General features: G+C 45.5%; 1 protein-coding gene across 1 annotated transcript in view; it reads left to right on the forward strand.

Annotated features, from left to right (window-relative positions):
• The window catches only part of Cnksr3 (CNKSR family member 3), a 92,658-nt gene extending 67,631 nt beyond the window's left edge, over positions 1 to 25,027 (forward strand). Inside the window, exons 7-13 of the mRNA XM_057761640.1 lie at positions 1,595 to 1,654; positions 6,361 to 6,429; positions 6,837 to 6,983; positions 11,856 to 11,980; positions 13,852 to 14,060; positions 14,479 to 14,568; positions 23,546 to 25,027. Coding sequence (XP_057617623.1) covers positions 1,595 to 1,654; positions 6,361 to 6,429; positions 6,837 to 6,983; positions 11,856 to 11,980; positions 13,852 to 14,060; positions 14,479 to 14,568; positions 23,546 to 23,841 — 996 coding nt within the window. The 3' untranslated portion in view covers positions 23,842 to 25,027. The remainder of the gene's footprint in view (positions 1 to 1,594; positions 1,655 to 6,360; positions 6,430 to 6,836; positions 6,984 to 11,855; positions 11,981 to 13,851; positions 14,061 to 14,478; positions 14,569 to 23,545) is intronic.
• The last annotated feature ends 1,197 nt before the right edge of the window (positions 25,028 to 26,224 follow it).

The raw sequence follows: 26,224 nt of genomic DNA on the forward strand, positions 1-26,224 counted from the left end.
TCTTAAACTCTGTTAAGATAATTAATCTTTCAAGCATAAAAAATAAATACAATTAAATAACAGACTTATTTTTAGGACTTAGCAATGCAAGGAAATATGAAACATTTTCACAAAGGAGAGATGGTCTCTGGGAACAAAATGGCATCTATTCTGGAAGTCTCTGTTAGCACTTGCGGTGGTGTGAGGAGGCTGGTGGAAGGAAATGACTCCTAAGAGTTTCTTTCATCCCGGGTGAGATGTATGGTAGCAAGCTCTCACGTTACCTGCAGGTGACTTCTCTCGCGGGATTAATTTGCAGAGCTGCAGAAGCCCGTGAGGCTCATTGGCTAGCGTGGGGCCTTCGAGTCAGAACTTCCACGTGGGCTTCCTCATAGGCCTGCTGAGCCGATGACCCCAGTCAATGATGCCAGTGCCCAGTGCTGAGAGCACAGAACTTATGCAGCAGGAGGCTCTAGCTACAGATGCTAGTGACCCTGATGGTGATGGACATAAAGGAGAAGGTTGGAGTCATTGATGTATACATTGTTGTGAGGGATATTAAGACAGTCTCTTAAAATAGGAAAGAAAAAAAAAAAGACTCTCAACAAGCCCCCAGTTCTCAGTGGTTAGAAGTACACTCTTGCTTGGTTCTAAAGTAAAGGGTGGATTAGCTCAAGTCTAAAGTAGGAGATATTCCTGGGTTGAGTTGCTTGTAGACAGGTTGAATCAGATCCTTGCCCTGAGTGGGTTGAGATACCCACAGAGTTACCATCGTGCTGGCTGGGGGAGGGACAGACAGTCCTGTGGGACAGAGGCACAGTGACTGTGGTTTGAAGCCCTTGAGAGTATGCTAGGAACCACAAGGGTTTTAGGATTTGTTGAGATTGTTCTTGCAGAGTGGTATCGGTTACAGAGCAGGACAAGTTCAGTGTAGATAATCAAGTAAAACTACTCTTTGATTCTCTCTGCCCCCCTTTTTTTCTGTCTCCCCTCATCTTTTAATAGTTTAATAAGAACATTGATTTTTGGCCTATCAAGCTGTAGATATATTTATCTAGCAATGTGGTATTTTGCCCAAGTGTGCCTAAAGGTGTCCTTTTGGAGAACGTATTTATTCGCCCATCCTTTGGCTTTCTCTAAGACAGCGATGGCAGGTACTGATTTGCTGTCTGTGGTGTTCACATGCTTCCTCTGCAAGCCCGTTCTGCATTACAATAGGCTCCCATAAGTTATCCCGTATGTACAACTGGTACCCGATGGCGCCAACTGCATTGTTTCCCTGGGAAAATGCAATGGTCAGAAGAGGAGCCCTTATTTGAAATGCTTGGCTCGCTGAGCAGGCCTGAGAAAATTCCTCCACCCTAGAATCGTGGCAGAATCCTGTGTGCCCAGTATTCACATTATAATATCAAAGAGATGGCCTGTCTGATCTCTTCTGCTGCTGTTCAGTAGTTCACTTCTCCCTCTTGATGCCCTTTGGATTGAGTTTCGTGGTGTTTTGAAAGCCTAAAAAAGCACCCAATGTTCCAAAGCGACTGCTTTCAAAGTCTGTGTGTCACTGCAGCTCTCTGTGAATGCTGGAATAATGAGTTGATATGTTGGTGACTCCCTCCAGGGCATGTACATCAAATCGACCTATGACGGATTGCATGTGATTACTGGAACCACAGAAAACGTAAGTGTGCATCTGTGAGGCATCAAAGTCCTTGTGTGCTCTGATGCGTTTGTCACAGCTCTGTGCTTTGGAGTTAAGTGTGGTCATGATGTTATCTGTGTGAGATGCATGAGAGCTGGTGCGATGGTCTGTTGTGTTGTCAAGTTGCCTTTTATTGCTCTGCTTCTTGTACCATGTCATCTTTTTTTTTGTTTGTTTGTGCTAATTATTCCTTTTGCACCATAGAGGTGTAAACCCAAAAGTACAAAAATAACGATCTCTTTGTTGTTGTTGTGAGTCACTCACAGTAGAATTGGAGTTGGTGGCTATATGTATAGTGTGTGTGCGTTTGTGTGTTTGTATACATCTTTGTGTGTGTGTGTACACTCATATATGGGTGTGCATTTGTGTGGAGGACAGAAGTCAATGTTGAGTACTTTTCTCAATTGCCTTCTACTTTATTTTTTGTGGTAGGTTGTCACTGATTGGCTAGATTGGCTGGCCAGCAAGACCCAGGAATTTTTGCATGTCTGCGTCCTTTGACTCTAGGATTATAGGAGTGTACTTCCGTGCCTAGCTTTTTACCTGGATGCAGGAGATCTGAACTCAGGTCCCAGGTGTGCATGGCAAACACTTTACCTACTGAGTCATCTCCCCAACCCTGAGATTGCTCATTATCTTCTCTAACATTATGAATTTGAAAAAGCAGAGCTAGGTAAATGTGTTTTCTTTGCAACCTTAACTATGGCTAGCTTTTGAATGACATTGGCATGAAGTAGGAATGTTTCACCAATTTCACCAGCTACCCTGTGCCATCAGTCTGTGTAATCAACCAATGGAGGGGAAAATAATTCCAAATAATAGGGAGAAATTTGGCAGTTTTTCCCCCTTCCAGTGTGGTGAAAATGTGTGTCTTATTTAAGTTTCATATTAGCCCCTTTGGTAAAATGTGGCATGAGCTTTGATGAATGTTTGCTACAGCTCTTGAGTGTTATAGTAAGAAAATAACATTGCTGGAGGTAGTGAGTAAATTCTAAATCAATCATGTAGCTCTGATAGACAAATGGGTGTAAGATGGTGTGCTTTAAGTATTCCCTGTTGGAAATAAAAAAGATCCTGAGAATCAAGAGGAATTTTCAAGTTAATTAAACTTGGTGTCTGTGTGTGTGTGCGCGTGCGCATGCATGCGCATGCCTGCATGAGTTTATATGCATCATAAGAATGCGGGTGCCTATAGAGGCCAGAGGGAGTCAAATCCCCAGGAACTGGAGTTATATATCATTTGGTGATTGTGAACCTACCTTATGTGGGTGCTGGGAACCAAAGCCGAGTCCACTGTAAGAATAGTAAGTGTTCTTAACTACTGAGCTATCTCTCTAGCCCCCACAAAGAATTTCTCTCTTACCTGATAGGTAATAACGGCACTGGAAGTTTTCATTTTCATCCGAACATGCTTCCAAAGGAAACAAACATAATCCTTTATATAATTTGCCTCCACTGTTGGAGAATTGGTGGAGACCCCACCACCACCACAAGAACAGACTCAGGTGCTACTTTGTACAGTGTTTTCGGGTTGGAGGGACACAGAAGGATGGTGACCACCTACGTCTTAAAGACTGAAGCTATAAAGTCTTGTCATGTGACGGTTATGCTGTTTGGCTTGGCCAAACTTGGACAGTTCCAGACTCACTCTGGTCTTGAAGCCGTGTTACTCTACGGTAAATGTGTGATTTGTTCGTGTGGTGCCACCGGAAGGCTCAGGTCCTGCTGCTCTCCTCCTCCACCCCCTTTCATTTAAAGATGTATGGGAGACTATAAACAATGCTGCCTTAGAATCTGATGAAATGTCAGGTATGAATAACTGTATATCTTCCCCAGATTCCTACTGGAATCACAAACTGGGGCAGCAGACCTAGGATTTCCCTGCATATAGTCTGTTCTAGGATGGAGTGGAAGCTGTTCTAGAGGGGGTTACTTTTACAATACTTAGAATCTTGTTAACGGTTAAGAAAAACCAAAAGCTCATTTAATTCCTATGTGGTAATCCATCAAAATTTAATCCATTAAAATATTAAAAATATTGTCCATTAAAAAATAAAAAAAATATTGTCTATTACTTTAGTCTTTCAACATGCATTTATTGAGGGCCTGGCATGTGGTAGACCCTGAACTCAGCCTTGTAGCTGTGGCTGGGAAATAATCATGCTCTCACCTCTCAGGGTCTGGGCGCTGTCTCCGGATTCATAGATATTTTATACTTGGTTGGCAGTAGAAAATACCAGCTCCAGATCAGCTTTTCAACCGCCAACAGGTAACCATAACTTCACTTAGGGTGTTTGGCTAAAGGGGAGCAGTGGTGGGCGGAGGTCACCCCCTGCTTTGCCAGTTCATGTGCTTCCATCCCGGGCTCCGGACTGACACAAAGCCAGCAGGCCATTCTTAGCAAGGCAGTGCGTGTTTTGGGGGTGACCTCAGCAGTCAGGGTTGGGCAGATCATTCCATGGCATTCTCTGTCTTACTTCTTTCTGGATATTGCGATCTTACTCAAGAGCTTGAACAGCCTGTGAGAGATGAAGTAGGAGTGGGGATGTGCTTCAGAAGAAAGGGGCATTGTTCTTCAGGTCATCACCTCTCTGAGAGCACACCGCAACAGGCTTCATCTTTCTGCAGTCTGACTCATGGGGGAGATAGGCAAGAGCTCCTGACTTGGGGAAAAGTTTGGTATCAGGCTCTCTGTTATCAGTTTTCTGCTAATCAGCCCTGAATCCCTTGATGGGACATTGAGAAATGAAGACGTGGCATGCTTCGGAAGGGAAGTCAGTTCGGGACAGTAGTTCATGCGTTTTAAAATCGTGTCCCCATAAACAGGGACTTCCTGGCCTTGGGGCTGTGTCTTAGAAAATGAAGCATACCTCAAATGAGTTCCCAGCTCATGGAGGTTAAGATGGTGTTTGATGGGGGTCAGACTGAAGTTTAGCAGTTGACACACTGGTGCAGAAAGGAGCATTCGTATTTAAGAAGCAACTGAGGAGGAGGAGGCACCATGCTGGTGTCTTCTCCCAGTGTCAAGCTGGTTGCTAGTCTCAATTGAGGCACCGCTGTTGTTATGGCAACAGATGAGCTATTTTGAAAATAACCAGCATAGTTACCTGCACCTTCAAGCAGAGGCAGTGTTTCTACAGTTTAATGCTGCCGGCTGATTTCTTGTTGAGCCTGTCACCGCAGTGGAGTGCGAAGAATCCAGCAAGTGTGTTTTGAGTTTGCTTGCCCGTCCCCATGCTCAGAGGTGCTATTTTGGCTTCCGATAGCTGTAAATTGGAGTTTCACCCACTCATATATGTTACAGAATTAAATACGCTGACCTAGATAGTGTTTAATTAGAAACCCAAGGCTTATCTTTCCCTCCTCCTCATGTGATAGGTCTTAAACAGAAAGAGTTTTTGTTCACTTAATGAGCAAGAATATTCTAGGCATCACATTTGACAGGTGGCTTACATCCTTTTATGGATTTCTTTGTTGTAAAGTTAAAGCAGTGCATAATTAAGGAGGGATAAAGCATTCATTTTTTCTTTCTTTCCTTTCTAAAAAGAGATTTATTTGTATTTTGTGGGCATTGGTGTTTTGCCTACCTGTGTGTGTATGAGGATGTCAGATTCCCTGGAACTGGAGTTACAGACAGTTGTGAGCTGCCTTCTGGATGCTAGAAATTGAATCTGGGTCCTCTGGAAGAGCAGCCAATGTTCTTAACAGCTGGGCCATGTCTCCAGCCCCTCATTTTTTTTCTTTTTAGAAAGTTTTCTGCATGCATTATGTGTATATGTGGTATATACATGTGTGTATGTATGTATGTATGTTTGTATGTGTGCATGCATGTGCATGCTCTTTTGTGTGTATATACCAGTGTGCTTCAGGATGTGTGTGTGTGTGTGTGTGTGTATTCCTATGAGTGTGGGTGTGCACATACCACACTGCATGTGTATGTATGTGGTGGTCACAGGACAACCACCGGTGTCAATTCTTGCCTTTGACCTTGAGACAGGGTCTCCTGTTGTTTGCCACTTGTACCCCAGGCAGCCTGACCTGGGAGCTTCCAGGTTCCTGTCTTTGCCATTTGTCTTACTATGGACACAGAATAGTGACACCCTTCCCACATCCAGTCTTACTGAGGCCCTGGGCGCCTGACTTTCTGCAGCAGGTTGAGCCGTCTTCCCGCCCTAGATTCTTTTTCTTAGTAAAGCTGCACTTATAACCTGAGGATGAAAACCTTTTCCTTTATAGAAATAAAATTTTTGTTTACATTAGGTTCTTATTTTCATGGCATTGTGGTCATTTGTGTAATGAGACAGAAAGCAGATTTATGTCTATTAATAATTACAGTGATCCTTACACGTTAAATGTTCCATCTTCTTCTGAAAGGTGAGTGGTAATGGAGACATGTGCCAAGTTCTCTACTTATTTATTTTTAGTAGAACTTAGTGCTTTTATCAGCTAGCCATTTCAACAACATACTCTCATATTTCATCACTTAGATGAACTCAGGTGTTAATGCAGAAGTCATCCGGTACAACCAACCTCATAGCAGATCACACGAGACTCATATGCCAAGACCCACGAACCACTTTCATATTGTTTTTATTTTTTCTTGAGAAAGTTTTATTCTTTTGGCATTGTCTACAGAAGAAAGAGAGTGCTAAACACCTAAGCCAGTTCTCTTTGTTTCTATGTAGTCTCCTGCAGACAGATCTCAGAAGATTCATGCTGGTGATGAAGTCATTCAAGTTAATCGGCAGACGGTGGTGAGTTCATTTATTGGGGTGCAATTTTCCCTCCGTAGCTTTATATTTAAAACCCTGTGTGTGTGTGTGTGTGTGCGTGTACGTGTACACACACACAAATGTTCATGGAGGCCAGAATTAGGTATCAGGTCTCCTAGAGTGGTACTTACAGGGAATTGTGAACTACCCTATAAGGGTGCTAGAGATTGAACTTTAGTCCTCTGCAAGAGCAGCTAGTGCTCTTAATGTCAGCCATCTCTACAGCCTCTATATTAAAAAAAAAAAATCAATACCTTGTACCCATTTTTTTCAGTGTCTGAAGTATATGAATATATTTGTACTGATGTATTTGCTCATAACTTGACTTTCTTTAAGTTCAGGCATTGGGTTTTCATGGCTCACAAGCAGGTCTTTTCCCCTCATTCAAGGTCGGGTGGCAGTTGAAAAACCTGGTGAGAAAGCTGAGAGAGAATCCCACGGGTGTGGTGCTCCTGCTGAAGAAGAGGCCCACAGGCTCTTTCAACTTTACTCCGGCCCCCCTGAAGAACCTGCGGTGGAAGCCGCCCCTCGTGCAGGTATCTGTGGCCATTCGTCTAGAATGACCTTCATCTTGAATGGACTTTGTCTGAGGCCTCTCTCCTCTCAGGAAAAGGGTTAAAATTGAGGGTGATCAGCTTTAGGAGCTGGCTTGCCTGCCATTATTCCCTAATCCTGCTTGCATGAAAACGTAAACTCTAGGCCTTTGGAGAGCAGTGTGCTTGCCACTTGCCATATGCGGCTGTTTAAATAATTGAAAGGCCAGTTCCTCCTCCTCACTGGCCTCATTCCAGGTCCCGAATAGCCATCTATAGGCACTGCCACAGTGGACCACAGAGGCAGAAGGCTCGCTTTGGATCACCTCACTTGTTTTCAGCATGTTCTGTGGCTTCTGGGGAGACACGAACAAGTGCCCATTTACCCCAGGTAGGGCATTGGCGGCCAACCACAGAAATCATTCCACCCCCGTCTAGCTGAGGGAGACAGTCAGTTTATTGCGGTCACTTACAGGAGCTGGTGGTGACTCAGAGGCACCTTTGCCATTGAAGAGCCCACCCTAACATGAGTGACAGCTCACTAAAAACATATCCATAGAATTCCCTGCATGGCTGGCAGACAGCTTTGTCAGTCTTCAGAGTGTTTCTTCTCTTGATCAACTGTTGCTGCCTGTGCAGAACCCACACAGCAGCTCATACTGTCTGTAACTCTAGTCCAGTGCATCCGTACCTTCATCTGGCCTCTGGATACTGCATGCGTGTGGTGCACTGGCTTGCATGCCAAAAAAACACTCATGTACATAAAATCAAAAATGAGAGAAATGAATCGACACACATTAACCACATACACATTTACTACACGGTGCAGCATTCTGAAATTTGTATTGTTGTTAATATACATATGACCTCACATACCATTGTTTGTGGTGGAAATATTTTCGTCTCTTCTCTCAGCTGTTTTCAGGAATGCACTTGGTGTTAACTGTTGTCATCATGTCTTACACTAGAGAGTTGTGTGTATGTGTGTGTGTGTGTGTGTGTGAGAGAGAGAGAGAGAGAGAGAGCGAGAGAGAGAGAGAGAGCGACTGCATTTGTGAGGTGCCTCTGACTCATGAGAAGGAAGGCGGGTGGGATATGAACTGACAGGTGAGGGTGCATCTTAGTCTTTAAACCCACGCACCCCACCCCCCAACAGGGACGTGTGGCCACCAGGCAGAGGCTGGCTTAGGTTAGCTTCTTAGAGGCGGAGTTGTGATTCCTGTCAGAGTGATGTTTAAGGGCAGGTGCTGCAAGGGAAGATGAAGGCAGATGAAGAGGAACAAGTCCAGGCATGGCCCCCTCTCCAGGACAGAGGATCATGTGTAATCAGGCAACTGCAGGCCTGCTGACCCTTCTTGGGAGAAGTACCTTTGTGTGCTGAGAGCCATTCTCCAGAGAAGGGCTGGCTGTGAGCTTTCAGCAGTTACTGTGCCCAGAAGCTGGGGACTGAGATCTCAGGCTGGGGGCTCTGAGTGTCACTCACAGCCCCTGCTGCAAAGAACACCTCAAACTCTCTAAGTTGGCTTGGTCATTTGGGCTAATGTAATAGCAGAGATAGGGTACCAGGCTAGAGGGCGTGGACTTTACCCCACAGGCCAGGTTGACGCCTAGTTTTATATTCTTATCTGTGTTACTTTGCTAGCGTTGCCATAACAAAGTTGTACAGGCTGAGTGGTTGGGGTTTAAGGTCAAGGTATGTAGGGTTGGTCTCTTGTGAGGCCTTTCTCTCTGGCTTGGAAACAGGCCCACTTGCTCTGTGTCTTCACATCCTCTCTGCCTGTCTTCATCTTGTATGGACACAGTTGGATTGAGCGTATCCTGATGTCCTCACTTTAACTTGGTCACCTCTTTAAAGATGTGTTATCCAAATACAGTTACGTTCGAAAGTACTGGAGCAGGGGTCATAAGACCCCAACATGGGAATTTTGAGGGTGAATAGTTCAGCTCATGACATTATCTAGACACAAGAAGACCATGTAGGAAGCTCTGTGGATGCCCGCTGTAAAGTGGTGAGGTTCTGAGCAGGGCTAGTGATGAGGTGGTTCAGATGAGTGACTAATGAATTGAGAGACCTTGGAGGTGACGCCCTGCTTGAGTCCCCAAGCAACACTGCATGGGTTAACATCCCAGCTCTGCCAGACATCGTTTCGGAACTTTGAGTGAGATACTCTGTCTCCTAAGCCGTACTTTCCTAACTATTGCTGTTGAGTATTAGAGAAGGCTTTGAGGGTAAGCATGAGGGAGTCTTTGCTAGGGGAGAAGCAGGTGTCAAACGTGGTGGGAAACTTGACCGAAATTAGAAAGCTGAGAAGAAACCTTTACGAAGGGAGAGACAGATGGCAGGCGCGGTGAGCGTGGCAGTTCGAGGTGGCAGAGGAAATCCGCATGGACGTGTTCCGATCAGAGGGAGAATTAGGTATAATAGAGGCTAGTTCATTCCTTGACTTCTAAAAGTGGGCTTTGGAAGGGCACACACTTCATTTTCTCTCCAGTCTGTTTGCAGATTATTAGCACTGGGAGACCAACTGTAGGCTTGCCCAGCTCCTGAACCTGGGGGAGTTTCTCCAGTTCAGTCTTCAGTGGTCACTATGCCTCGGTGCCCAGCATGATGGCATCCCTAGGAGTCTTCCCAGTACCTTTAGTGTTGGCCTTCACACGAAAGATGTCACCATTTTGTTTGCATCCTGACAAATGAGGCTTTCCCTAAATAGAAGTCATCATTCACGTTGGAATTTTGGGGGAGAAAACATCTTACAGGAGGGCTCCAGAATACTTGTGGCTCACAGGATTTTGAGAATATGGATTTTGGCTCTGTGTTTCAGATATGAGGATTCATTGATTATTGGATATCAATGAACTGGGTTGGAGAGATGGTTCAGTGGTTAAGAGCACTGCCTGCTCTTCCAAAGGTCCTGAGTTCAATTCCCAGCAACCACATGGTGGCTCACAACCATCTGTAATGAGGTCTGGTGCCCTCTTGAAGACTTATCTGGTCAGTAGTCCTCATCAACTTAAACCATGAAACCCAATATGGACAAGTTCAGCAGAACCGCCATATACGGGCTGCCCATGCGTGCTTCAGCATTGCCAGGGCATAAGTTTCAAATTTCATTCATTCTGTATTGAACTGGATTGAGGGCTCAGGTTGGGAGATTATGTTAGAAGAATGGACAGGGCCCATGCCTCTGTGCCTTTGTATCCCTTCTGAATGTCTGCTTTGAATCTCCTGGTGGACATAGTTCTTGAGGACATGGTCCATACTATTGAGTCTTTCTATGATGTGGGAGAATTGTCTGTATTCTGTCAATCATGTTATAAATAAACGCTGATTAGTCAGGCATGAAATATAGGCGGGAAAACCAGACAGGAAGTAGAAATGATGTAATGAGAACAGGAGAATTCTGGGAAGGATGAACTTGATTCCTCCCACTCCTGCCCAGACCACCGAAGCAGCAGGATGTGATCTGCTCCACTGGAAAGGGTACTGAGCCACATGGCAAACATAGATCAGAAAAATGGGTTAATCAAGATGTGAGAGTTAGCCAATGAGAGGCTAGAGCTAATGGGCCAATCAGCTTATAATTTATGGAGACCTAAATTTCTTTGGGGCTAAACAGTTGTGGGGTAAAGGGAAGGACAGAAACCCCAACAAGCAGGCCTGGCCCCCTTCATGTTACACTTCTAGACTCTAGAACCCATTGCATCTCTCAAAATCTGAGGTCAAAAAGGAGTGCTTCCTTTCCTCCAAGTGTCTACCATAGACTTGCTGGCCTTCGCCAGTGGTTCCCATAGCAACTGTGAGGGTCTTGCTGGTCGAACTGGTTGGTTGGTGCCATTGTTAGATTGTAGAAGAAATAAGGTAGAAGGTCTCATAGGAGATTTTAGAATGCAAGTCCTTTCCGCTGGTGCAAGAGTTGCCCAAGATCGAACCAGCTAGAGTCCCAGCATGGATCTCCCTGCACGTGAAGTCTTACCTCTGAGGAGCCACTGCAATTGATGGTTGCTGGGAGGAGAGTCAGTTTTCCTCAGGGATGTGGTCCTGGATAGTCTACCCAGCTCTGGTAGACAGTCTTACAGCTATACACATACAGGCAACACTAAATGACCAGGAAGTTAGAGGTAGGGGAGAGAGGAAGAATGAGAGAACGAGAAGGTGGGAGGGAAAAGAGGGGAAAGGATAAGGGAGGGAATGGGGATGGATTGGATCCAAACATGTATATGTATGAATATTAAATATGTAATAAAATTGTAAGTCCTTTGAGATCAGTAACATAATTAAAGCAAACTTTAATTTTTTTTTTTAATTTAAAATGTGTTTGTACTGTGGGTATGCATTGCTAAATTCAGCGGAGTGAGTCGTGCATTTACTGTATGGAAAGCATGTCCTATGCCCTCCATGTGTGTTATCTTAGTGTCCACAGCTGCCCAGCTGGACACTGCCCCTGTTTGCATCAGTCCCCCTTTTATAGCTGAGACACAGAGAAGTTGAGTGACTGCCTCAGCAATGCACAGCTCATCAGACGGGTAGCCGGGTTGCACCCGGAGCCCCAAGGCTTAATCTGCCAGATGCTGCTGTGTGCTTTTCTCAACCAGCAAGAATATTAGTGCCAGTTTTACAGAGGAGGAAACTGAGGCATGGATTTTAAGTGGTTTTCTTCAAACTAGAGTTAAACTCCCACATCTTCTACAAGTCCTCTGTGAGCTGATTGCCTCATGGAAGCGTGGATGTTGAGCCCTGTTAGTAGCAGCCATGAGTGTGCGAGTGAGCTCTGTCTCTGCTTGTACTCAGGCCTGGCTTGGTTTGGGGTGGGGGAAGTTTTACCAAGAATAATCTCCAAGTTGATCTTTTCACTTCTTGTGTGACTCTCATTGCAGACCTCACCCCCACCCACCACCACGCAGTCCCCAGAGAGCACCATGGATGCCTCCCTGAAGAAGGAGAAGCCAGCCATTCTTGACCTCTACATTCCTCCCCCTCCTGCTGTCCCCTACTATCCCCGGTATGTTGGCCCCCATTTCATATCCTGCTGACCCCTACTATCCCTGGTATGTTCGCCCCCATTTCATATCCTGCTGTCCCCTACTGTCCCCGGTATGTTGGCCCCCATTTCATAGGGTGGACTGGCTATCTCTACATGGTTGATGCTGGGCCAGGAAACCACTTTATTTAACAAGATCTGACTCACTGTGTGGGACGGCAGAAAAGAGTGCCAACATACCTTTCTTGTGAAAACTTTACAGAAGTCTATGCTTTGGGGGCCTTGGAAGGGGATGTTTGGGGATCCCTGTAGCTTAAGCTGTGTCAACTCCATGATAAAATGATTTGTAGGGAAGAAGCTAAAAGTATTTGTGTGAGAATCACTAAAATTGTTGCCTGGTTTTGCCAAGAAAGATGTATACACTTGTGCGTGCAAGCACACACACACACAAACACAGGTACACACACAGGCTCACACACAAATACAAAAAACACATACATGGGCCCACACAGACACACATATATACACAAACACACACATACGTACGTATACAGACATACAAACATACATTATACATACATGTATATGCACATATACATACAATACACACACATACATAAACACATACCTACCTACATACACCCAGACACACGAACATATACCTACATATACATACACACGCATACACACACACACCCTGGCACTCTGAAAAATTGTGAGGTAATATGAGTTGAGAAATCTGTGAGCGAGGTGAGTGTGTTCTTGAGCTATCAATTCTTGAGTAGTGTCTTAACTGTGGGGTGGTGTACTAGAGTGGCCACAGAAGGGACAGTGGTGATTGAGGTGTTTGCTCCAGGCTTACTCATGGGACGCACATACTGACTTGTGCCAATGACACTAGAGGATGTTGCTTTTGTTGAGAATACAGTGAGTGAGGGGCCAGGCTGTCCCTTGGCACAAAGCGGACTTGGCTCTGCCTCTGATCCTGCCAATGTCTCAAACACAAACTGGGACCAGTGTCTCCTGTGTCATAAGGCAGAGCTGGAGCAGCATTGCTGCAGTGGGGGTATTGGGCCTTGCTCATTTGTCTTTGTTTCTGCTACATTTGTGTCTCTTGCCTGGGGACAGAGCTGAGTTGCCCTGAGTCTCCCTTGGCTTACCCAGAGTGGATGGAAACGTCGTGATTTCCCTCAAGGGCGCTGATCAGAGACATCTGGTGGCAGTGGGCAGGGTCCTGGGGCACAGACTTGGAGTGGGTTAAAACTGCAGGGGGCATTGTCTCTACCCATGGAAACCCCAGAACTTCACAGGCCAAAGTGTGGGTCATTGTGCCAGGAACTGTAGGGAGATAGATTCTCCGCCTTCCGACCCTCAGTGTTCTCCGGGCTTCAGTGAGAATGTCACAGGCAGAGTTGCAAGAAAGGGGCTGAGTGCATAGGAAGGCAGGATGCTGGGATTTTCAGATCTAATAACTTCCATATATGTCAAGAGTCTTCTTTGCTGGATCCAGGCGGTGGTTCCACTCGGCGTGAGGAAGATGGTGTAGCAGCTCACGTCTCTGCTGCTGGCTCCTGTTGTGAACAGGACATTTACCCAGAGAACAGAATTGTGGGAAAGCAAGAGCTGTGTTTTCAGGGTATACTTGTTCTGTGTAGACATACATGGACAGAAGGCCATGTTTGCTCGGACTTAACAAGTTCATGGTTTTTGTTCTGCAGGCGGGGGAGGGGGTCTGTATGTATTTAAAAGGGTAACTTCAGTTGAGTAAAGTAACACTTTCTCCAGTGGGAAGGAGCTGAAAGTCACGTGTGCCCATAGTTGCTGGGCTTCTGTTGTTCATTCTTTGGTAAGAGCTGTTGTGAGCTCCCTAGTCACCGCACGCTGTCTTCCAGGAACGAGAATGTGAGTTTTGCCCTTGGAGGACCCAATAAGAGTAAGCAGCCATTGCCTGCGCGGAAGGGTGCAGAGTCCCCTAACTCCTTCCTGGACCAGGAGAGCCAGAGACGCAGGTTCACCATCGCTGATTCCGATCAGTTGCCAGCTTATTCCGTGGGAACCAATATCCCCCCCACAAAAATGAGGGGGAAGACACCATCCTATGGTGAGTTCTCCAGGGCGCGTCTTGCCCTGCTGTTTCTTCGTACTTCTCTTCCCCACCCCTTCCTTATTTGGGGCTCTGGCATGACTTGGCAGACTCTGGAGGTGAACTGAGGAAAACATAAACCTCAATGAAATTCTAGGTATGAGCTCTTTATTCATCTGGCTAAGGCAAAGCCTCGTTGAGTCATTGCTCTGCCTGCCATCAAAGCCCAGCTGGGTGAGCTCACGTTACAGTGTGGACTCTAGAGCTGGAGACCCAAAGGCTTCAGTCTGTATCCTGAATGCTTTCAGAGTCGACGCGGGGCTTTAAAAATAGCTTTGTGTTGAAATTGGCTTCTATTTAAGTGGGCATGGTTGGGAGGGCTTGTCTTGAAGTTGATAAATGTCCCTAACCTCACCTCACCCTCTGGTCTCTGAAGGCAAACCCCGGCCGTTGTCCATGCCTGCGGATGGGAACTGGATGGGGATTGTGGATCCATTTGCTCGACCTCGAGGTCATGGGAGGAAAGGTATGTTCCATCTGAGCGAACCAGAAGCACTGAATGGTGTCAAAAGACCCAGGCTGCCCCATGCTCTATTCACGAGGGTGATAGCTTTTCTCAAGGCCCAGCCTGTCCTCAGTAAATCAGGCTGCTGAAGGTTGCTACAGTATGCTTCTTTCCAGAAAAATTTAATCTTCTAACAATCTAGTCAGCATTGTGGCATTTAAAAAGGCTCTAGACACATATGGTCTACTTTTAAACAAATTATTCATTAAACATCCCTAATTGCATGATTTTTTAAACTTGATTTTTGACAAATTCTCTTTAAATTATTAAAGCATAATTACTGTCTGAAAAAATTGTTTTTAATTCACCCTGTGATTGGTTACTTGTTATTGCATCAATCTTTAGGAAACAAATAAAAATATTTTTATATGATGGGCACAGTTGTTTGTGCCTTTAATCCCAGCACTTGGGAGGCAAGGATAAACAGATCTCTGAGTTTGAGACCAGCCTGGTCTACAGAGTGAATTTCAGGCTGGCCAGGGCTACCTAGTGAGACCTTGTCTCAAAAGCAAAATAAAACTTTTACCTATTTTTGCTAGCTAGGCTCTGCTTACCAATGTTGGATGGAAATTATAACATCACCTTTGTAATATTGAAACAGAGAGCAAGTGAGGCAATGTAAGGCATCTAAGTGAGCGACTCCTGGCATCTCCAAGGTAAATCCTGTCACCTGTGTGCCTGCATCATGTGGATTTACTTCTCACAACAAAGGGACAGGATGCCAGCCTCTGGCTTCAGATGCTCTTGTTCTACAGAGCAAAGTCTGTGTAGCCGTCAGCAGGTGGCAGGGCTGGCTTCCGTTTAGATTTTAAATGCTAGCATCTCCATCGCCATTCCCTGAGCATGGATCCAGCCTGTTTGCTTTCACATATAGAGAGGTGTAGTGCAGAGATTGGGGCTTAGAAGAACTTCCTGATGACTGCGTTAGAAGTGATGATGTCTCTCTGCACATGGCCACTTAAGAAATAAAAGAGCACTGCTCCAGGGATGGAGCCCTCCTCCCTGGGAGTGAGCGGTGCTCCTGGGATGGAGCCCTCCTCCCTGGGGGTTAGCGGTGCTCCAGGGATGGAGCCCTCCTCTCTGGGGGTGAGTGGTGCTCCTGGGATGGAGCCCTCCTCCCTGGGAGTGAGCAGTGTTCCTGGGATGGAGCCCTCTTCTCTGGGAGTGAGTGCTCCTGGGATGGAGCCCTCCTCCCTGGGAGTGAGCGGTGCTCCTGGGATGGAGCCCTCCTCTCTGGTAGTGAGTGCTCCTGGGATGGAGCCCCCCTCTCTGGGGGTGAGCGGTGCTCCTGGGATGGAGCCCTCCTCTCTGGTAGTGAGTGCTCCTGGGATGGAGCCCCCCTCTCTGGGGGTGAGCGGTGCTCCTGGGATGGAGCCCTCCTCTCTGGGCGTGGATAAGTTGGTGGCTTTAACATACTCAGAATCACATATCAGCCACCACCATCCACTTCCAGAGCCTTCCCGTCACCCTGTAGAACATTCTGTACCTGGCGGTGCTCATGCCAATTCCACCTTCCTCAGCTCCTGCTCCCAACGGTCACTGGGCCACGAATTTGCCAATTTTGTAAATGGACGTATAGAGTACATGACGTCTTTTCTTTTGACGGTTTTTGAAGATGGGAGCGGCAGGGCTGCGTCCCCGGCACCCAGCCGCCCACATGGCTAGCTTATGCCCTGAAATAATTACACGGAAACTGTATTCTTTTAATCACCGCCTGGCCCATTAGTTCCAGCCTCTTATTGGCTAGCTCTTACATATTGATCTAACCCATTTCTAATATTCTGTGTAGCACCATGAGCTGGCTTACCAGGAAAGATCTTACCCTGCGGCTGTCTGGAGTGGGAGAATCATGGTGACTCCCTGACTCGGCTTCTTTCTCCCAGCATCCTGTTCTGTTTACTCCACCCCCCTAAGGGCTGGCCTATAAATGGGCCAAGGCAGTTTCTTTATTAAATGAAAGTAACTCCTCCATCATTTCCCCTTTTTTGTTTAAACAAAAAAGAAAGGCTTTAACTTTAACGTGGTAAAATTACATATAACAAAATGGTTATCAAGCAAGAATTAGTTACAATATTTATATCTATTTTATCTCTTATCATAACTAAGGAAAACTATAACTATCTATCCATTCTTCAACTCCATCAAAGACTCCAGAAGGATATAATATTACCTAAGTAAACAAGAAATCCAAAACTCTAGAAATGACAGAGACATTTCGCTGCCTGGACAGTCACCCAAAGTTCTTTCGTACCGTTGGGGCATCCATCTTCAGCCTTCAGGCCCATAGTATTCAGCAGACATTTTCATCAAGCAGGAAATTCCAAAGACAGTTTAGTCACTTTTTGCTGTGTCCTGCAGAATGTTTTGCAGACTCTTTTATGAGTCAGGAACCCCGAAAATCCATCTCACCTTTAGGCAAGTTCAGTAGTCCTCTCTCTGTAGGTTCTTTGTGTCCAGTTTATGCAACAGTCCAGGCAAGAACAGTTTCTTGCCCAAATGGCTATCAAACTCCATAAGGAGCCTCTTCGATGCCCATCATCCTCTTGAAGTAGATTGGTGCTGCCAGGAGCAGATGTGTCTCATTGTCATGAAAAGCCCTAAGTTATTAAAACATTAAATGCCATATTCTGCAGTCTTTGAAAGATATGAAGAATGTCTATCTAACTGAAATATATATCTCTATATATCTAGAAAATCTAACATGACTACAAGCTTGACTATTGATGATTATCCATTAACCTATATTTCTTAATTATACATTATATTTTTAAATGAACTACACAATCACAATACCTTAATCAAGATCAGAAATACATATACACATAACAAAATTGACCTTATAATCCATACCAATGCAAATTATTTATATCTATATCCTATCCCCCTTTAAATGTAAAAGAACATTTATAAACCATATTTGGGAACATGGGCGCAGTTTTTTCTCTCCAAACTGCTTCCTGCTGAATGGGGGCGTCGTTAATTAGGTCTTTCATGGTATAACCTGTGTGCCAGGGTCATCTCAGTTGGCAGTTGAGTAAAGTAATTTTTTGAGGGTGTTCACAGCAACCTTTCAGGAGGGCGTGGTCTATCATACCATATTGGTATAGACGCAATCCATAGAGTCTCATCCTCTGTGAAAACAGAAGACCCTCTCCAAAGCATCATATCCTTAGACCCATATTCTGAAATCATAATACCCTTGTATCCATTTTGGTTTAGCTTGGCAGCCCATATAATGAAATGTCTCTCTGTAGTTAGCTCCTTCACAGTGAAAAATTTTAAAGAAAACACAATAATACAAAGAATCCAGACTCTCTGTGAATTTTCCATTTTTATGTGGCTTATTTTTCTTTATTTCTTTTAATCTATAAGTATCTGTACTCTGTCTCTTTAAAGACTTTATCCTTTTTTAAGACATTAACTTTATTATTTATATATATATTTTTCTCTCTCTCAAGCCTACGTACATTCATCCAACAGTGTCTGAATCAGTTCTATTGTGAATCTAATTTTTTTTACTATCCAGGAGCACTTTGTTTTGTGCTTTTAAATCGCTAAGCACTTAATCTAAGCTGTGACATTCCTAGGTCAAAAACAGGTACTGCCTGCTTGCCCCGCCCAGTCCAACATGGCGGAGCCGCTAGTGCCTCTGATCCTTGCACATTGCACCAGTAGCAGGGTGGAGCTGTTTGTGCCTCTGAGCCGCAGCACAAAATGACTTCCTTTTAGGCACACAGTGAGTCTAGTTGCCATCAAACAAATCGTAGCACTTTACTCCAAATGCTCCATTCAAAAGCTCTGTCTCCCGCAGGAGCCAGACAGAGATTGCAATGGCGGCACAGCCCAGAAAGCCGGCATTTTAAAATAGCCAGTTTTTTCCTGTTGCTGAGTCAGGACAATTTCTTTGCCACACGCAACCCACAAACAGCAAAAAACTGTCTTGAATTCTCTCTCTCTCCTGTTTAAGCCCTCTCAGGTTTTACGTGGAGTTCATTAGCACGTTGGGTGCCACTCTGTTGTAATATGAGCGGCAGGGCTGCGTCCCCAGCACCCGGCCGCCGGCATGGCTTATGCCCCAAAATAATTACACAGAAACTGTATTCTTTTGAACACTGCCTGGCCCATTAGTTCCAGCCTCTTATTGGCTAGCTCTTACGTATTGATCTAACCCATTTCTAATATTCTGTGTAGTACCACGAGCTGGCTTACCAGGAAAGATCTTAACCTGCGTCTGTCTGGAGTGGGAGAATCATGGTGACTCCCTGACTCGGCTTCTTTCTCCCAGCATCCTGTTCTGTTTACTCCACCCACCTAAGGGCTGGCCTATAAATGGGCCAAGATAGTTTCTTTATTAAATGAAAGTAACTCTCCATCAGACGGTAGCAGAGGATATTTCTCCTGCTTGAGCAAGAGACAGACTGGCGGTGAGAGCACAAAGGGAAAAGATTTTGGCAGAAGAGCTAGGAGACAGGAGGCTTTCGTTAGGAGTTTCCCACTGGATGGTAGCGATTTCAGTCAATGTTTGCTGACCAGGGACACACTGAAGAGTTCTCTTGTGTGGATCTGTCTTCTCAATCTGAAGCACTTGACTTCCAAAGGTCCTTACTCCTAGAAAAGAAACTTTGATAGTTAGAGTCATTATATATTGGTTTTCCCCTTTAAATGGGGTTTTTATTTGTTTTTATTCTACTTTTTATTATTTGTTTTTATTACTTAAAACAAATTTTAAATTTAAATATATTTTGACCATATCCTTTTCTCCCCAAGTCCTTCCAGATCCTCTCCCCTTCCTACCTACCCAAATTTAAGTTCTTTCACAAAAAAACAAAAACCCAAACAACAAACCCCTCTAAAACCAAGGAAACAAAATAAAACCACACTCAAAAAGGAAAAACAAAACAACACCAAACTGTAACCAAATAAAAATGCACCAAAAATGAAACAAAAACCCAACCAAACAAAAAACTGTGGAGTGCCTTTTGTGTTGGCCAGCTGTGGAGGCCTGTCCAGGGGTGGCTGATGGACTCAGAGACAGTCCGTTGAGAAAACCGCTCTTCCCTCTCTTGGCAGGTATGAATGATAGTTCAGTTGTTAACCTTTACCCTAGTGGCAAGGCTTCATTCATTCAATCAAAAAATATAACAAAGTTGAATGTAAGATCAAAAGAAAAGCCTCTCACATTGGAGTTTACAAGACAAACCAGTAGAAGGAAAAGAGCCCAAGAGAAGGCACAAGAATCAGAGCACACTAATAATGCACACTCAGGAATCCCATAGAAACACTAAACTGGAAGGCATGATATATTCTCAGAGGACCTGGTGCAACCCTGTGCAGATCCGTGCAGACCTATGCAGACGGTGCATGCTACCTCAGTCTCTGTGGGTTCATGCGAGCTTTGCTCGTGCTGTTTTTGAGGGCCTTGTTCTCCTAGTGTCCTCCATCCTCTCCGGTTCTTACAGTCTCTCTGCTTCCTCTTCCACAGGGTTCTCTGAGTCCTGAGGGGGGAGGGGTTTGATGGAGACACCCCATTTAGGGATGGATGTCCCGAGGTCTCTCACTCCCTGTGTAGTGTCTGGCTGTGGGTCTGTATGAGGTCCCATCTGCTGCAGGAGGAAGCATCTCTGGTGATGGCTGAGCAAGGTACTGACCCATGAGTATAGCAGAATGTTCATTAGGGGTCATTTTACCATTATTTAGTTTTCTTTTTTTAGATGAATAGTATTTAGTTTTCCTTTTACGTTCTGCAGGTCTCCCCCACAGCTGGGGAGCTGGGAAGTGGGGGATAGAAGCACATTTTGTCTGTCTGTCTGTCTCTTTCTTTCTTTCTTTCTTTCTTTCTTTCTTTCTTTCTTTCTTTCTTTCTTTCTTTCTTTCTTTCTTTGTGAAGTTATGAAAATATGTAGTGAAAGAGTTCTGGTTCTACTGGGTCATTGTGTCACCTCTCGGGGGCTAAAGCAGCCGGAATATATTAGCCACTTTGTGTCATGTGACTGAAAAACCTGACAGAAACGACTTTAGAGAGAAACATGTACATGGGTCACAGTTTCATCGTGGTGGGGGAGGCATGTCAGGAGGAGCACAAGGAGGAAGCTGTTTCCGTGGTGATATACATGGGAGCAGAAAGCAGTGGGAACCAGGAATTTGACTGTAGCCTTCTAAAGCTCACCCCTAATGCCCTTCTGCCCAACCTCCTAAAGCTTCCCCAGGCTCTCTAAGTGATGCCATAAGCCAGGGCACCAGTACCAAGAACACAAGCCCCTGGGGAACATTTCACAACGACATCACGGCTTTCCTTCCCTGTCTTCTTGAGGCTCACTTCTGTCTTAGAACATACAAGGCATCCATGGCAACCCATCATCTTAGTAGTTTGATACTGTTCAGAAGTTGAAAGATCAGAGTCTTCTGAGACTCAAGGATAACAGTCTTAACTGTGAGTTAACATTCTAGGACCAGCACAAGACTACGGCTCAGCCAGGCAAACACATCTAACTCCATGTCCAGCATCTCAAGAGCATGATAACATGGTATATGGTTCAGTGGGCTTGGGTACTGTGCTCTGTGGCCATGCTGACTACAGGAACGTGGTGTCTCCTAGCATGGTTCTGTTTGATGCCTGCAGCTTTCCTTGGCAGATGTCTTCAGCATTCTGGGGTCTCCATACGACTTAGGTTCCACACTCATAGCTTCACATGTTGGCATCTTGGGGGTTCCCGGCAGGGAATTCAGCTGTATTATATACTGGCTAGCCGCACAGATTTTCCTTAAAAAAAAAATATGTGTATAAACCCTCATGGCCCCATAATTCATATCTGCTGTGTGCTTGAAAAACAAGTGCAATTTGGCAATACTGAGAATTGTGCTGCAGCTTAGAGGCAGACCTTGAGCTCCCCGGACTTCAGTTGTAGCAGTCTCTGTACCCACGTGGCTGGTCCGAGGCAAACATTCTAGGCAGCCCCTTTCCTGCAGGGTGCTTTGTTTTTCTTAAAAATCATGTGTGTGTATGCATGCGTGTGAGCATCTGTGTGAGCCTGTGTGTAAGAACATAGATGTCAGAGTACATGTTGAGATCAGAGGGCAATTTGCAGGAGTTGGTTTTCTCTTTCTACTATGTGAGTTTCAAGAACTGAACTGGGTCATCAGGCTTGGAGGCAGACATCCTTACCTGACTGGGCCATTTCACCAGCCCTGAGCCCGCCTACCTTCCCTCCCTCCCTTCCTCCTTCCCTCCCTCTCCCCTCTCTCTTTTTAAAGGAAAGTTTTTTAAATGGGTTGTCAACTTGATACCCCAAAGCCTTTGATGGGGAGGTCAGTGTACCTTGAGATGTTCTCAAGGCTTCGCGTTACCCCGGTGCACAGAGCATGGCTTCTTTTCGCAGTATCGTCTAACAACCAGGGAGGTTTTGTCTGCAGCTGTGACCATGTTTCTTCACTGATAGATGCTCATCGTTTTCAGCTCTTTGTTCTCGCTCTCACTGTAAACGTGGCTCAAAGCAGCAAGCAAGAGCTGCTCCACAGCCCGAGTGCTGTGCTGTCTTGACACCTCCTCTGCCAGTTTAATCTCTCACGTGTGAGTTCAGCGTCAGGACACAGGCAGAGCATGGACAGCCTAAGTGACCTGTGGTCCAAGTCCTTACAGCCCACGTTCTCATCTAAAACGCCACCAGTTTGAATGCTGCTAACCTTCCTGTCCCCATTCTGCTCCCTAAACTCCCACCCAAATCACATATTAAGCCACTTTGCTGGCCCACGTTTCCAAACTCTTCCCCTGTTCTTCTTGCAAACCAGTTCCGAACACCTAAGAAATACATTGTGTCAAGTTTTAGTTGGAAATGACACCATGTCTTCTGGTGTTGCTTTCCGTATTAGTTACTTCTTCCTCTTGTTGTAACAAAAGACCTGCCAGAAGCAGCTAAGGGAGATAGAATGTATTTTGGTTCATGGTTTCAGGGGATTTCAGCCCATCATGGTACTATACTTTTTCTTTTGGGCCATCAGCCAGCTCCTAAATTGTGACATGGAGACTTAATATTAGTTATGAACACCTAGCCTTAGTTTAGCTCTTATTTTAATTCGTTTCTTTTTATTTTATCTACATTTTGCTTTGGGGCTTTTTACCTCCCTCCCTCGCTCCCTCCCTCCCTCACTCCCTACCCCCTCCCCTGTATATCTTACATTCTTGCTTCTCGTGTCTGGCTCTGGCTGGCAGCTGCCTGGCTTCTAGCGCCATGCATGTACCTCTCTTTCTCCCTCCTTTTCTTCTTCCTCCTCTTGAGCCTAGGCTTTTCCTCCTACTTATTCTCTCTCGGTCCCACCTATTCTTTTCCTGTCTACTGACGATTCAGCTTTTTATTAGATCAGTCGAGTGCCTTAGGCAGGCAAGGTGAAACAAGTGGAACACATCTTTACTTAAAGGAATGCAGCACAAACAAAAGTAACACATGTTTACATCACGAACAAAGGCAGCAGAAACAAATGTAACACATCTTTGCCTGGTTAACGTAATATTCCATAACGCATCATAGCTGGGAAGGCATGACAGAGAGACTCTGGCTGTGGCAGTGGGACTATGAGAGGGTAGAGAGGGCTTGGTAGGTCAGTAGCATCAGGAACTAAGAGTAGGTGCTACCTCCAAAGGACCACCCACTGTGAAGGCCCTATCTCCCAAAGGCTCCACAGCCTCCCAACACCGTGCCAGCCACTGAGGAGCACACAGTCCGGATTTGAGTTGGTGGTGAGGAGGTGGAGAAGTGTTGACATTTATGATTTAACCAGAAGGCTGATGACAAACCTCTTGTGGTTCTCTTTGCAAACACCCTGGGGTAAGGCAAGCCATTCGCAGGGCCTTGCAGGGAAGAGCTGGGTGTGTGTTTACTGACTGAGTGGCATTAGATCTGGGGGTTCTTGTTCTCATTGGCTTGTGGGCTTTGTTTGAAAACAGGAGAAGATGCCCTCTGCCGGTACTTCAGTAATGAACGGATCACACCCATCATCGAAGAAAGTGCCTCTCCCGTATACCGGTTTTCCCGACCCACTGCTGAGCGGCACCTGGTGCGGGGTGCGGACTACATCCGAGGGAGCAGGTGCTATCTCAACTCTGATCTACACAGCAGTGCCACCATTCCCTTCCAGGAGGAAGGGCCCAAGAAGAAAGCAGCCTCCTCTGCCAAGGCGTCTTCTGGGGAACCTTCGCTGCTGGTCAGCTGGCTGACTCGCCTCAAGCTGTTGACTCACTGAGGCTGCTCCACCAGCCTCCTGCCTGTCTCCTGCTAGCAAGTGCCTTCTTCCTCAGTGGACAGCTCCTTCCGACTCCGTCGGCAGTGCTCTACGGCGACCTTACTTTGTTCCATTCTATTTTATTTTTTTAAGGTTGTATATTGCCGTTCCTGGAATTTTCAAGTCTTCAGAGGGCATCCAGAGGATCTTAAGTGCTGTTTGTGGAGGCGGAAGGAAGGACAGACGTGACACAGCCTGCTTATTTTTGCCTCCCCATTGTGGGAACATGGAGACATACTCTGTAAATTGCGTGTTGGCCAGACAACTTAATGTCAGGGATCAGCAGCATTGTACATTCTTGTTTTCTTGGGCAGTGGGGACTAAGGCCGATGCCTTTTGTCACACAGATGTGTTGGTTTGTGGTCCAACGTCTGTATCTGAAAAAGCCGAAGGAGAAAACTTTTGTTGACTTTTAAAGCTGTAGACCCTATTTATAAGTGTGGCCACATCCACTGCAGAGTGGTGTGGTAGGTGTGTGAGGCTCTTTGAGCAGGGCTTTACCTGTAGGTCAGCTGTTACACATCCTTAGCCCCCGTTTCTATAACCTCCATTTAGGTGAGCCAGTGTAGACTCTCATGCACACTTTGGGGTGTGCTACACTCAAAGAAGTGCGTGTTTTTATGAGGGCTGTTGCAGTTGTTATATATGTATTGTTCCGTGAGGGAGAGAAGCTATAAGATTTGCTGAGAGCCAAAGTATCATTCAGGAAATGAAGCAGGCATGTTTAGAGTTAGGAGACATGGGGTCAGTTTACGTTATTGACCCGTGTGATGTCTGTCTGCTGGAGAAAAGCCAATAGTCCTTCCCAGTTGTACACATTTTGCTAATTAGACATATCTCGGAAAGCCTCATGGTCACTGAGTTTTCAACTAGCATCAGGTGTTTAAAAAATGTGTGTCTGGCTATTAACTTTTGTTTAAACCGAATGTACAATATTTTGCTAGCATGGAAAAGTCCTATCTTGTTAATTTAAGTGTTTTAAATAGAGTTGTATATTTTTCTTACTCTCAGTCCCATGTAATTGAAGTATTTGTTTTGTGTTGTACGTGAAACCCAAGAAAAAGAACATTCAGATTGTCCTCAGATTTACACGTGACCGTTCTGGCCATCGCCGGCATGGGCACTAATATTAAAAACTGAAATAAATCCTCCCAAGCATTTTGGGGATTGTATGAATTTGTGGTAGTGGAGTTAAAGAAATAGCTGTAAATGGAACTGTGAAAAAGGAATTTCTAAGGTATTCTTGGGCAGAGCTGTCGTGGGACCTCATAAACCCTACACCATTGGCATTGCCCACTGACCTGCCTCAAATGCAGTTCCCACAAGGACCACTGGCGTTAGTGAACCCTCCCCCATCTTAAATGCCTCTGGCGGGGTTAAGAGACCCTGCATCCCCTTCTTTTAGTGTGATCTGGTTCATGTGACATTTTTCTGTGTGTGTCTGGGTAAGCTTTGAGAAGCTGGTATATTGGGGGAGGGGGTCTCAGACGACGCCACAAACAGGGATGTTAAGGATTGTGTGGGTGATTCATCTTGGTCGTTAAGCCACAGCATGTGGGCAGAGTAAAGGGAAAGGGCCTCCTGAAGCAAGGAAGGAGCTACGATGATAAGAACTGGCCCCTGCCAGTTTCCTGTTGGCCTGAGTTGGCTCTGTGCCCAGACACAGTCCTTGCTTTCGCTCCCTGGTCTAGGAGAGGGTCCTTCATATTATAGTCCCAACTGCTTAATGTGTAGAAAATGTCTCCTAAATGGAATGATCGTCCTAAGAATGGATTCTCAGAACCCCAACTTAAACCTCTGCAGTGCTCAACTCGAATTATTGCAGCAGATGGTACCTCCCAGGCTCTTCCTGGAAGCGCTGTAGGAAGCGCTGGGAGACTTCTGGCTTCCTCTGCAGTCTCCACAACTTGTTTTTTTCCTTTGTATTTTTATCTTTTTTTTTTTTAACCTGAATTATGTTTGAGAACTCTATTGCTGCTAAAATACTTCATAAACCTTTACTTTTGAAATACGTGAACAACAGCTGATGATAGTTCCTCCAGATGGGGCTGGGGAGGGATAGGGTGAGTCAAGAACTTGCTGCACAAGGTAAGCCTCGGGGTTTGGATCCCTGCAGCTGTGCTGACTGCCTGTTGTTCCAGACCTCCGAGGCAGTCCAGATAAAGGCATCTAGGAGCAGGCTGGTGAGCTAGACTAGCTGGAGTCTGCGAGTTCTGGGTTCAGTGAGAGATCACTTCTCAACATGTAAGAAGGAGGGCAATCAAGAAAGACACCCAATGCCAGCCTCTGAGCTCCATGTGCATGCATGTGGACGCACACATGCACATATAAAAAATTCTTCAAG

Source organism: Chionomys nivalis, chromosome 2, assembly GCF_950005125.1.
Source record: "Chionomys nivalis chromosome 2, mChiNiv1.1, whole genome shotgun sequence".
In the NCBI taxonomy this organism is placed as follows: domain Eukaryota; kingdom Metazoa; phylum Chordata; class Mammalia; order Rodentia; family Cricetidae; genus Chionomys; species Chionomys nivalis.